This window comes from Malania oleifera, chromosome 2, assembly GCF_029873635.1.
Source record: "Malania oleifera isolate guangnan ecotype guangnan chromosome 2, ASM2987363v1, whole genome shotgun sequence".
NCBI classification, from domain to species: Eukaryota; Viridiplantae; Streptophyta; class Magnoliopsida; order Santalales; family Ximeniaceae; genus Malania; species Malania oleifera.
In genome coordinates, this window is record NC_080418.1 from 105,892,004 (window position 1) to 105,905,595 (window position 13,592).

At 34.8% G+C, this 13,592-nt stretch overlaps 1 protein-coding gene across 1 annotated transcript; it reads left to right on the forward strand.

Moving 5' to 3' along the window:
- Positions 1-789: 789 nt before the first annotated feature.
- LOC131148300 (uncharacterized) lies at positions 790-13,294 on the forward strand. Its single transcript, XM_058098017.1, has 3 exons — positions 790-1,163; positions 10,011-10,399; positions 13,200-13,294. The coding sequence occupies exons 1-3, from the start codon at positions 790-792 to the stop codon at positions 13,292-13,294; spliced, it is 858 nt and encodes a 285-aa protein (XP_057954000.1).
- Positions 13,295-13,592: the final 298 nt, after the last annotated feature.

Consider the following 13,592-nt stretch of genomic DNA (forward strand, 5'->3'; position numbering starts at 1 on the left):
ATCATACAAGAATTTAAACATGCGTTGAACTTTGGAATGAAAGCTAAAGACATTAACTTTAACACATAATTAAAACACGCAATAATGAAAACTCAACCAAACACATACGTGTAATTAAACATGCAATTCGAACAACCTCAATCAACACAAAAAGAAATAAATTTTAATGCAAGAAAGAACAAAAATTTAACTCAAACACAATAAATGATTCGAAATTTAATTAACCTACACTAAATATTTTTTTTCTTGTTGGTATTTTATTCCCTTTTTTTTTCAAAAGACCAACCTGAACTTTAATCAACTAAAAACTACTTCAAACGTAAAATTAAAATCTATTGCTAATATTAAATAAGAAATAAAGAAAACAAATAATCACAATTGAAAAATTGAAACTTCAGTTAAAATTTTATCAGAATAGTAAAAATACAATTATTCATTTAATTAAGAATAATAACTAAGACTAAAGGAAGAGATGGGAGAGGAGAAAAAGAAAAAGAGAGAGAGAGAGAGAGAGAGAGAAAATAGAGCCATGGGGAGACTACAACAGGGAGGTCTCAGGTTGATGGAGGGCAGCACACAACAAGGTGGAGCGGTCGTGAGTAGTGGCTGGCCAAGCTAGACTTCGAGTGTGGCTTAGTGGTGGTGGTTCTCGGAGTACCCATTCGCAGGTAGTAGCAGCAGGAGCAGAGGGAGGGTAGGCAGCTGTAACAACTGGAGGAGGAGTTCACGGCAGTAGATGGTAGGGGCTCGGCTTTAGTTTTAGCAAGGGAGCAGAGGGAGGCTGGGCAGATGCAACACTTGGAGGAGGAGTTCACAGTAGCAGCTGGTAAGGGCTTGGGGTGGCTGGCAGGGTTGGGTTGCAAGAGCATGGGCAATAGGTGGAGGAAGAAGATAGAAGGGAGAGGAGATAGGGAAGTAAAGAGTAAGGGAGAGGGAGAGGGAGAGGGAGAGGGAAGCAAGGAGGGGCACGAGACTGGCAGAGAGAAGAGGGAGGGAAGAGAGGAGGGGAAGGAGAAGGAGAAGGAGAAGGAGAAGGAGAAGGGAAGGAGGAGGCTCGCGGGGGTTGTCTATAAAGGAAGAGAAGAAGAGACTTTAATGGAGGGAGGGGAGGGGGGGGTCTGCGACCTACCCAGCAAGGATACCCGACTCAGTTGCATGGCCAGGTCACATCAAATGTAAATATATTTTTTATTATTATTTTTTTTCCTTTCCTTCTTTCTTCTTCTTTTTATTTCTTAGCAAACAAGCCCCATTTTGACCCTCTTGGAACCCATTTCTCTCAAAGCTCAAAGCATAGAAGTTGTAGATAATCTTCTCATCTTTCTCCAAGATTTTGAATCATCTTGATCAAAGCTCGGACGGGAAAATTATGTGTAAATTACGAATCGGTATTGGTTTTAGCTCCCAAAAATTTTCTTGCGATAAAAAAATGCCAAAAATTCATAGATTACTCAATAAAACTTTGAGATTATAAATAAGACAAAACATTAAAATATTTAGGGTAATTAGGTATTTAATTAAAAATGTACGCCCAAATGCACAAATTAAAACATCTAATTACGTAGTTTAAATGCGTAATCAAGAAACTTTCTAAGGAAGCTTTTCTTCCTAAGAATTGAATTAGATTCAATTTAACCCCCCCCCCTCACGCATTCTCCTTCTCTCTCTCTCAACCTTCTCTCTCCTTCACCATCTCTCTGTCTCTCCTCGATTTCCTTGACCAAAATGCATCGATCGAAGAATGGAAAATACCATTGAGTTCCTATCTCGGCCACCAACGTTTTAACCGTAGTGGATTTGTGATTAGGGCTTCGTAAGCACCACTCTTGGGATAAGGTAAACCACTCTCTCTCATCAATTTGTCCCCAATATTCAGCCAAACTAGTGACCGAACACCACCATAGGGTCTCGGTTTCAATTTTGAGTAAGTTAATTGGAGCGGATTTTTGATCTGGGGATCCTAACCACTCCAAGGCTAAGGTGAGGAGTACAAATTAAGTCAATTATTTTAGAAATTCAACCGGTTAAATTATAATATGTGATTATTAAATTGGAGTATTTGATTATATCATATTTTTAGGGAATATTTTGGAATTAGATTAAAATGTGGGGATTTGATCATAATGGTATTTTTAAATATGATAGGAATTAAATTTAAACATGGGAAGGGGATCCAACCCGCATTTATAGAATTTAACCAGTTAATAGGAGCATGTGAGCCTAGGAATATTAGGATAATTTTAATTCTGGGGTTGAGTTGATTGAACTGGGGAAATGTGATTTCAGGGTTTTAAGCTTCAAATGCCGCGGGCGTGGATTTAGGGGTTTTTGCAAGCCTCTCAGTTAGCAGGTAAGGGGAATATATTATAATAGTCATTTTTAGAAACTACTAGTTGAGTAAATATGTGAAAATGAGATTATGATATTTTCACTATGATAATTATAATATGAATATCAGGTGAAAAATTATGTGGCGTGAGGAATTTTGAAATAATAAATTTATACTAGGAAAGTATTAGAAATTGAGAAATGTGTTTTGTATTGAGAAATGATACTATGTTATCGTATGGAAATGTTTTACTCAGGTGTGAAAATATGAGAAACCCAATATTATATATATATATGAAATTAGGAATAGCTTCCCAAGAGGGGGGTGAATTGGATTCTTTTTATTTTTAATACTTATGACACCAAATTAATAAAGCAATTAACTAACAATCACACTTCAAGATACTGAAATTTAAATTCACAATCCAATCAACCAAATTAAACAATTCAACCAATAATGCAAGAATTTTAGAATTTTTATCAGCTACCCTGCAGACATTCTCAACCTTCTTTGGACAAAACCTTTGTATGCACTTCTCTTGATTAAGATTTTCACAGATTAACCAACGTACTCCCTTTTGGGTTTCCGCAAACGGTCAATTGAAAGGTACTTTCTAAATATCAAGGGTCTTCCTTTGATTCTAACTTTAGATCCCGCAATCTGCACTTTAAAACACACAACAACAAATTGTACAGAAAGTAATAAGTAAAGAAGAAAGAAAGACACAAGGTTTTTACGAGGGTCGGCTTCAACACAGCCTACGTCCTCGCCCTTGGCAAAATACCGAAGGGTTCCACTATAGCAGTTCCGTTACTGGGTGGAACAACACCTGTTTACAATCACTCCTTTGCTAAGGCTAGAGCCCACCTTCTCCAAAAAATATACCCTTGTTTGGTCAATGATCCAACAACCTGGAATCGTCCAAAATATACAAGAGAAATAATAAGAAGATGTGTACAAGAAATGCTCACACAAAGAGCATATTAGTACAATTTAAAACTATGTACTTCAAAAGATAGATATCAAGAATGAAATACACTTTTGAAGCTTAACAAGAGATTCACCAAATTCCTTTTCTCCATATGAGAAATCAACAATCTAACTTCAGGAATTGATGAACAAGAATATTAGAATCACAAAAATTTCAGTTTGCAAGAGATGATCAAGATGAGGCTTTGAGAGCAAGAGAGCTAATGAGAGATTTTCAATACTTGGTATATTTTGATTTACAAAAAGCATTTATTTATAGGCTTTCAAACAAGTTTCCTTGTTGCTAAAGTTTCCTTAGATAATTTCCCAAGTTTTTAGAAAGTTTGGAGCCCAAGCAACTATTATTTAAAATATTAAACTTTAAAAAATTTGCCCGTTGAACAGTGTTTAGATGACCGAAGAGTCGAGTTCAGTCATCTGAAGTTCCTGAGACCCTTTAAAATATGAACTGGACACATGGTTAGATGACCGAAGATAGGGTTCAGACGACCAAAGAGTGGAGTTCAGATGACCAAAGTCCAGGTTCAATCATCTGAACAGTTACTGCCTGATTTTGTTTCTTCCCAGAAAATCTTCAGACGTTTGAGCTTATTCTTCAAACGTCTGAAGTAATTCTTCAGACATCTTAACATGAAGTTCAATCATCTGAAGTTACAACTTCAGTCATCTGAACAAAGAGTTCAGTCATTTGAACAGACAAAAAGCTGCTGAAAATATTTTTTGTAAAAAAAATGATTTACTCTCTTAATCAAAACTTGTTTTAATAATCCTAAATAGGTTTTTAAGTCCTCATATTCTCGTGGAAAAGCTTCAAAACATACTTCAATCAATATTTAACTTTGAAATACTTACAATGGATTTCCTAAAAACTTTATATGCCATGTGTAGACACCCCATTTTTACCTAGGCCCAATATTATTATTATTATTATTATTATTATTATTATTATTATTATTATTATAATTATTATTTTTAAATATTATTATTACTTTATTATCATTATTATTTTTACTATTATTAGTATTATTAGTATCATTATTATTATTATTATTATTATTATTATTATTATTATTATTATTATTATTATTATTTTTATTTTATTATTATTTTTAAAATATTATTATTATCACTTTATTATCTTGCTATTGTTATTATTATTATATTAATATTATTATTATTTTATTTTTTATTATCTTTGTTATTTTTTAAATTTCATTTATTATTTTATTACCATTTTACTAATATCATATTTACTATTATTATTATTATTATTATTATTATTATTATTATTATTATTTATTTTCAAATATTATTGTTATTATTATTCTACCACTATTATCATTATTATAATTATAATTATAATTATTATTATATTTAATTTATAATTATTATTATTGCCCCATTATTTTTATTATCTATGATTATTATTATTTTTCATTGTTATTACCACTATTATTATGAAAAGCCTCTGAAGACCCCCCCCCATTTCAAGATATTGTCAAAAGCCTGGTTGGGATATGGATTTCAAAATGATGAAGAGTCATAGGAGAAATATACAGAAACGACTTATCAAGTTTTGTTCTACATTCGTTTGATAAAATCGATGAAAAAGTCTCTTGTCTTTGTTATCTATGATTGGTGTCTTAAAGGTATGATGATTATATTGTGATCAAATGAGGGGTGGCCATCTTTGGTCGACCAGTATCCCTAAAAGGAACCAAATATTGATTTACCATTTGTTAACCAAGTTGAGCCTGGATGTTAAACCAATCTTTTCTTAAAAGTCAGCTCATCAAAAATTCAACCTGGGTTTGGGTCTCCTAGTGTTTGACAAATCATTTGAGGCAATGATCACTACTAAAATGATGGTAGGCCATTGTTCTGCTACCCTAAAGAAAGTCAAAGAAGAAATCCCTTGACAATCCTTTTGACCCTGAAAAATTCATTCCTTGATTAACCTATTGAAGGATCACACCTCACACTGGGACAGTTTTTTTAAAAGATTGGTCCCAGTTGAAGTTCAAATGAAAATGAAGTTAAGATTTCTTCATAAAAGTAAAAGAAAAAGTTACATTAAAAGAAGAAGATGATGAAAAAATGAGAAAAAAAGAAAGAGAAAAAAGAAGAAAAGGAAGAAGAAAGAAAAATATGGGACATACTACATATGTGATCTTTGACCAAATTACCCTTAATGAAATCGATAAATTTTGGGCCTTATTTAAATCTTTCTTTTTTTAACCCATACCATTAGCCTACATTGCGGTCCAAATGAAAGTCTTGACCAGATTGGTATACATTGTTGTCTCAAATGATTTGTCAGACTCAATGATGAGTCTGAACTACGTAATGACCTGATCCTGCAAAGGTACGTAGGCAACTTGTTCAAATGACAAGTTCGGTCAATACTTTGCGAATATTGCACCACTGGGGCAGAAATCTTTATTAGGGGATGGGATTTTTGAGCCTTAGTTTCCTTATTCTTGGTGAAACTTAAATCCTAAGCCTACATTTCGTCCCGTGTCTCAAAGTCCACTTTGAGATCGGAATATTAATCAGACTACCTAATGAGATACTAGTTATAATTCAAGACAGGGAGTTTGAGACAAGCTTAAAATAAGCAAGAAGTAACCTCTAAGTGGTGATACAGTGGAGAAGTTATGGTTATGAGGCTAATATAAAAATGATGAAAAAAAAATGATAATGAAAAAAAAAAAAAAAAAGGTTTTGCCCATTGATATGATTCTCTAAGCTAGCAAAGTTACATTAGTGTCAAAGTACTGGTAAAATTTGTCTCCTATTTAACAAGCACAAAAAATCAAGCAAAGTCAAGCAAGTTTGTGCATTCCATCCATATTCCTATTAAGATTGAGTTATCTGATTGCGTGTTTATTCATTTAAATTTCAAAGAGATTTTAAAACATTAAGGATGCAATCCAAAGAACGTCCTTGTGGAGAAAATGTAAGATAGACATGATCAGCTACAAATGCATCTACTAGGGTGGGTGTCATGCCGAGTTTCATAAGAACACATTCAGGGACATCTATGTCAATTGGGAATTCAAAAATATGGCCAAGAACAGAATTGGGTTTGTTACGAGCTCGTTAGTAAATTGGCACGTCATCATGTATTACAAAAAACAAAAAAAATCTCCTTGCCCTTCAAGGTTTTAAAGGAGGATGGATAGTCAAAGGGTTTCAGAATCACTAGCAATTTATATAAAGAAGATCCCTGTAGAGAAAGAGCAGTTTAACTGGGGCAGATGTCATGTCAAGTTTCAAAGATTCGCTTACCCAAGAAGAATTGAGTTCAATGGGACTCATTCAAGCACCTTCTTACCAGATTGGAATATGAAAATAGGGTCAAGATCAGTTATAGATCCATTCAACTGAGGCAGATTTAGTGATCGAGTTTCATTTGAGCCAAGCCAATCACCTCCATGGTCGGATGAGTCCAGAAAATTAAAGCCAATATCAGTAACAAATGACGGTAACAGGGGCAGATGTTGGTTTGAGTTTTGTCTGGACTAATTCCGATGCCTTCATATCAGAGTGCACAATGATAACATAGCCAAGATCAGTGGACAAGGATCGAAACTGGGGCAATTTTTAAGTTCTATTGGAGCAAATTCAGGAGCTTTCATGACAAAATAAAATTTGAAAATAGGGCTATGACTGGTGACATATAAACACTGGGGCAGATTTTGAGTGCCTTTTGGAATTTGAAGCATGACCAGAATCAGCGGCAACTTGGAATTTGAAAGCACACCCAAGATCAGAGATTGGGTTGTCGATTACAAGCACGTTGGAAGGAGAAAATATTCATGCATTACCATGCATTTCATTCATTACCATACATTTCATGCATTGCATAAGAAAGAAAATATAAAGGGCATCTCATTCAATATGCATACATCTTTGCATTCACGCATTATTATGCACACATAGCAACATATCACTGCATTCTAGCATCTTAGATAGCAACATGCATACAAATAGCAATGGAGCACCATTCATTCATACTTTCCTAGTTAAATAAACTTCTGAATAATCCGTTTGCATCCTTGACTAAGCTATTCTTGTCTAGACATATTTTGAAACTGGGGCAGCTGACCCCCATGCACAGATTGACATACTTTGAAACTATGGCAGTTGACCTCGGGAAGCAATTGATGCATTGGTTGTTGAGTCTCAAAGAGGGTAATCTAAAGACAACCAAATAAACTCGGGATTTCATTCCCATTCAATAATCCCTGGTGGAGTAATTCTAAGCCTTACACCCAAGGACAGGTTCCAAAAGGTCTCGAGACTTGGCACCCGATTGATCATCCTTAGTGAAGCAATTTTTCAGGACTTAGAACCTTACACTTGAGGACACTTCCCAAATATCTCGAGACCTCATACTTGATTGATCATCCATATAGAGTAGCCATCCCCTTGGTCCAAATTGAGTCATCTACCTTGAAATTAAGGCATCAGCCTTCACATCCAAAAATGGTGCTATTCACGACGAAACCGAGGTGTTGGATAGCCTCAAAGCTTTCTTGATTATCTCATTCATGCTAGCAATTTCATCCAAATTATTTTGATCATTTTATTCACTCTTATTGACCCTTCACGGTCTCACTTTTATTGACCCATCGCGGTCCACTTTTATTGACCCAACCCGGTCCCACCTTATTGACTCCTCGCGGTCCCACCTCATTGACCCATCGCGGTCTCATTCTTATTGACCCTTTGCAGTCCCACCTTATTGACCCTTCGCGGTTTCACTTTTATTGACCCTTCGTGGTCTCACCTTATTGACCCATCGCAGTCCCACCTTATTGACTCTTCACGGTTCCACCTTATTGACCCATCACGGTCCCATTCTTATTGACCCATCGCGGTCCACTTTTATTGACCCATCGAGGTCCACTTTTATTGACCTATCACGGTCCCATTCTTATTGACCCATCGCAGTCCACTTTTATTGACCTATCACGGTCCACTTTTATTGACCTATCGTGGTCCACTTTTATTGACCCTTCGTGGTCCCACCTTATCGACTCTTCGCGATCCCACCTTATTGACTCTTCGCGGTCCCACCTTATTGACCCATCGCGGTCCCATTCTTATTAACCCTTCGCGGTCCCACCTTATTGACCCTTTGCGGTCCTACCTTATTGACCCTTCACGGTTCCACTCTTATTGACCCATCGCGGTCCCACCTTATTGACCATTCGCGGTCCCACCTTATTGACCCATCGCGGTCCACTTTTATTGACCCATCGCGGTCCACTCTTATTGGCCCTTCACGGTCCCACTCTTATTGACCCTTCGCAGTCCCACCTTATTAACCCTTCGATGTCCCACCTTATTGACCCATCGCGGTCCCACCTTATTGACCCTTCACGGTCCTACTCTTATTGACCCATCGCGGTCCACTTTTATTGACCCATCGCGGTCCACTCTTATTGGCCCTTCACGGTCCCACTCTTATTGACCCTTCACGGTCCCACCTTATTGACCCTTCGAGGTCCCACCTTATTGACCCATCGGGGTCCCACCTTATTGACCCTTCGCGGTCCTACTCTTCTTGACTCATCACGGTTCCACCTTATTGACCTATCACGGTCCCACCTTATTGACCTTTCACGGTCCCACCTTATTGACCCTTTGCGGTCCCACCTTATTGACTCATCGCGGTTCCACTCTTCTTGACCCATCATGGTCTCATCTTATTGACCTTTCACGGTCCCACTCTTATTGACCCTTCGCGGTCCCACCTTATTGACCATCTACTGTCCCACTCTTTTGATGCATTGGGCCTAGTCCAAAATCAGCGACTTTAATCTTTGCAGGTTTATTGCCACAAATAACGTAGGAGAGCTCCTACTTTTACTTTGAAGCAACGAATCCTACAAAGAGGGGCAGCTGTAGACACCCCATTTTTACCCAGGCCCAATATTATTATTATTATTATTATTATTACTATTATTATTAATACAATTATTATTTTTAAATATTATTATTACTTTATTATCATTATTATTTTTACTATTATTAGTATCATTATTATTATTATTATTATTATTATTATTATTATTATTATTATTATTATTTTGATTTTATTATTATTTTTAAAATATTATTATTATCACTTTATTATCTTGCTATTGTTATTATTATTATATTAATATTAATATTATTTTATTTTTTATTATCTTTGTTATTTTTTAAATTTCATTTATTATTTTACCATTTTACTAATATCATATTTATTATTATTATTATTATTATTTATTTTCAAATATTATTGTTATTATTATTCTACCACTATTATCATTATTATAATTATAATTATTCTTATTATTATATTTAATTTATTATTATTATTATTGCCCCATTATTTTTATTATCTATGATTATTATTATTTTTCATTGTTATTACCACTATTATTATTATTATTATTATTATTTTTATTATTATTATCATTATTATTGTATATATTGTTACCATAAAAGTATGAAGAGAAAAAAAATGAAAAAGGAAAAGAAAAGAAGGATTTTTTTTAGGGTTGAAAATTTTATAAAAAGGGGGGCGCTGCACACAGCACAGACACAACCGAGGGACGGTATTGCACGGCCAAAAAAAAAAAAAAAAGAAGAAAAAAAACTCTGTTTTTTTTGCTTCTCTGGTTCACTCGCACAGCAGCAGCGGCAACTCCAGCCGCTACTCTTCAACTTCTTCTTCTTCTTCTTCTTCTTCTTCTTCTTCTCGGAGACATCCACACAGCCACCCGAGCACACCAGTAGCCACCGCAGCGGCCATCCATTCCGATAGCAGTAGCGAGCCTCTGCAGCAGTCCTGCTCCCAGCATCGACAACGACCCAGCCGTCCACACAGCCACCTGAGCACACCAGCAGCCACCGCAGCGACCATCCATTCCAGTAGCAGTAGCGAGCCTCCCCGGAAACGACCCAGCCGTCCACAGATCCGAGGCCACGCGCAGCAACCATCGTCACTCACTCCCGTCCCCGTCACCGTCGCCGTCGCTTGCTCCCGTCGCCATCGGCTTCTCCCGACTGCAGCCCCCCTCTGTAAGTCCCTGCACTCAAACACGATACACACACACACACACGGCACCATGAACAGGGAACACACACACCTCACATATAGTTCATTACATATACCCATGTGTATTGTTTTTTTTATTTTTCTGTGATACTAACTAGTCATTTTTACTGTAGAATTTTCTTTTGTTTGTTTTAAATTCTAGATTTCTGTGTATTTGTGTATTTATTTAATAATTTATAGTTAAATATATATATATATATATATATATATATATATATATAAGTATATATCTTTTGTTGTTGTATTATGTGTGTGTGTATGTATATATATATTGAATTGGTATTGTATTATTTAGGGTCAAGTATTGATAAGATAATATTTTGAGTCTTTTTAGTATGTTTTATTATTTATATGTTCAGTATGCTTGATTTATTGTTATTATTTAAGTTAAACTTTTTTATTGGTGTTGAATTAGTCACATTATTTCTTGTTTATATTTATCTGGGGTTTGAGATTATTAATTGTTGGAGTAGTTTCAAAGTTTTTTTTATGATAATGTTTACATATACTCTAGGGTTGTTATTGTAAGGTTTTAGGATTGTAATGTTTGCTTTAATGTTTAATATATATGCTTTTTTTGTCTTGTTGTTATACATTAATTAATATTCATGGTGTAGGGTTTACAATACTGTAAGATTTGTTTAAATGTTGATATTCATGTTTACATTTTTGTTGTGTTTATGGTTGAACAATTATTATTATTATTGTAGAATTTTTGTCGTTTTAGCATTCAAAGTTTGAATTTTGTTATTGATGTTAATGTTCATATTGTAGGGTTAGATTTTTGTAGTATCTATTGTATATATGTTAAATGATTAATGTTAGTGTGGTAGAATTTTTATTGATATTATATATTTATTATATTAATTAGCATTTTTATAATATTGTAAATTTATTATTGTGATAATGTGGTATTACATATTTAATAGCTTGGTGTTTTATTGACATTATATGTAAATTAATAATTTTAGTTACATGTATATCACATATTAGCAACTTAGGGTTTTTACATATTTAGTAATAAAAGTAATACTTTGAGTAATGATACCTATTTAGTAAAGTAGGGTTTTAGGCAATTACATATTAGTAATAAGGCAATGTATTTAGTAACTTAGGACTCTAGGTAATTATATATAGTGATTTGAGTATTTTTAGGTAATAATTCAGTGATATAATATCTTAAGTAATAATATGTATTTATGATCTTAATGCACATGGTATGTGGGATTATATTACTTATTTTAGTACTCGTAATATCTTAGTAGATATGTGTTATTATTAATATTATTAGGGATAGTGTAATATTTTCACTTATTATCTTATTAATATATGTTAAAACCTCCCATATTAGTACTTTCCTACTAAAAATTCTATACGATTTTCAAAGTCTAGGGAGTGTATTTTAAATTATTTTCGATTTTTATCCCTATGATTTTAATGCGGGGGTATGAGCCTTCGAGCTGCAGGTAAGCTCAGAGGGAATATATGTATATATTTATTTATTTTTCATAGGTATTTATAAATTCACAAAAAGGAGTAATTTAAAGACTTATTAGATTAACTTAGAGATAATTTCAAATTAATTAGGTACCGTTCATAAGAACGGGCGCGTAGGGGGTGCTTGTACCTTCCTCTCACGTAACCGAATTCCCGATCCTAATTCTGATAATGTAGACCTATTTTACCCCTAACAGGGTAGTCATCACATGTTCTAACCACACTAAAGGTTAGTGGCGACTTCGACATTCCATGTTTTTCCATGAAAATATTAAAATGATTTTAATTTCGCCGCCTGGGGCACACGCGCTCCCGGGACGTCGCGACACCATGCTTGAGATCATTCTCATTCTTTTTTCTTTTGAAGTTCTTTGGATATGTGCTTGAACTTGCTTTATCTACCAATGCTTTAAGCAAACCAAGGAACCATGTAGATAGCCATGTAGTTCATAAAAAATCCATGTTCATAATGTGTTCATGTGTATTCTTTGCTAGTTCATTATGTCCATATGTAGTTCATCAAAAATCCATGTTCATATGTTCATACGTATTCTTTATAAGTTCATCATGTCCATATCTGGTTATTGCTGATATTGATACTGCTTATATTTTTATTTTATCTTTACTAAGAACACTCTCTCCCCCTTTGTCGTTAGTCAAAAAGAATAATAGGATTATGAAAATCCATCAAGAAGACATTCTTATAACAAGATGTAGTTAGTACAAAGGGTCATCTAGAGATGTTTCAAAAAAAATTATATGCTCCCTTACAAGTAGCAGAAATGTAACACAAAAAGTTTCATAGCACCATGGTTACAAACATATGAGGTACATAAGTCCTAATACTCTATTACATGCAAAAAGTTTCATAGTATCCTAGGCTAGGTAGTTTCTAACTATCTTATCCTTCTTCTTTAGAGCCATCTCCTTGCTCTTCTTCTTCTTCTTCTTCTTCTTCTTGCGTTCCTTCTTCTTCAGTATCTACTTCATTACCTTCTTCTTCATAATCTCATTCATTTTATGCAGAGTCATTATCGTCATCTCCACTTTGAGGAGTGGAGCTAATATCCATGGGATCACCTCCCCTAGAAGATCTAGCCTGATACTTTTCTATGTGAGTGACACGCTGATCAAGGGATGTAACCTTTTCTTTAATATTCTGAAGCCCAGTACATACTTTAGAGGAGAAACTGGAGAAATCCCTTTGGAATGATAAGAACCATGAAGGCGTATCATGAGATAAAACAAGATCCTGTGTAGAAGAAGATTGTGCTGCTGCTGATACTGATGCTGAAGCTGAGGCTGAGACTGAAGTTGAACCTGAGGCTGCAGCTGAGGCTGGCACTGTAGATGCATATTGAGTCCTACCTGATTTCAAGTACCATCCTGAACTCCCCTTGTCATACCCCATTTACTTTAGAGAGGACTCATTGAAAAGATCATAGCAGGTTCTTTTGATAAAGAATTTAGAACTATTTGCAACATGAAGATGGTTGAAAAAAAGAGGAAGAATCCCTCCATAGGGAATAACAACTCAGGAGGATTCAAGTTTGGTCCACATCCATCGAATGATTAAGCTAGCCAGGTCTAGCTTCTTTCCTTTAAGAAGACACCAAAGAACAAAGCATTCAATATAGGAAAGATGATCAAAAGAGCCTT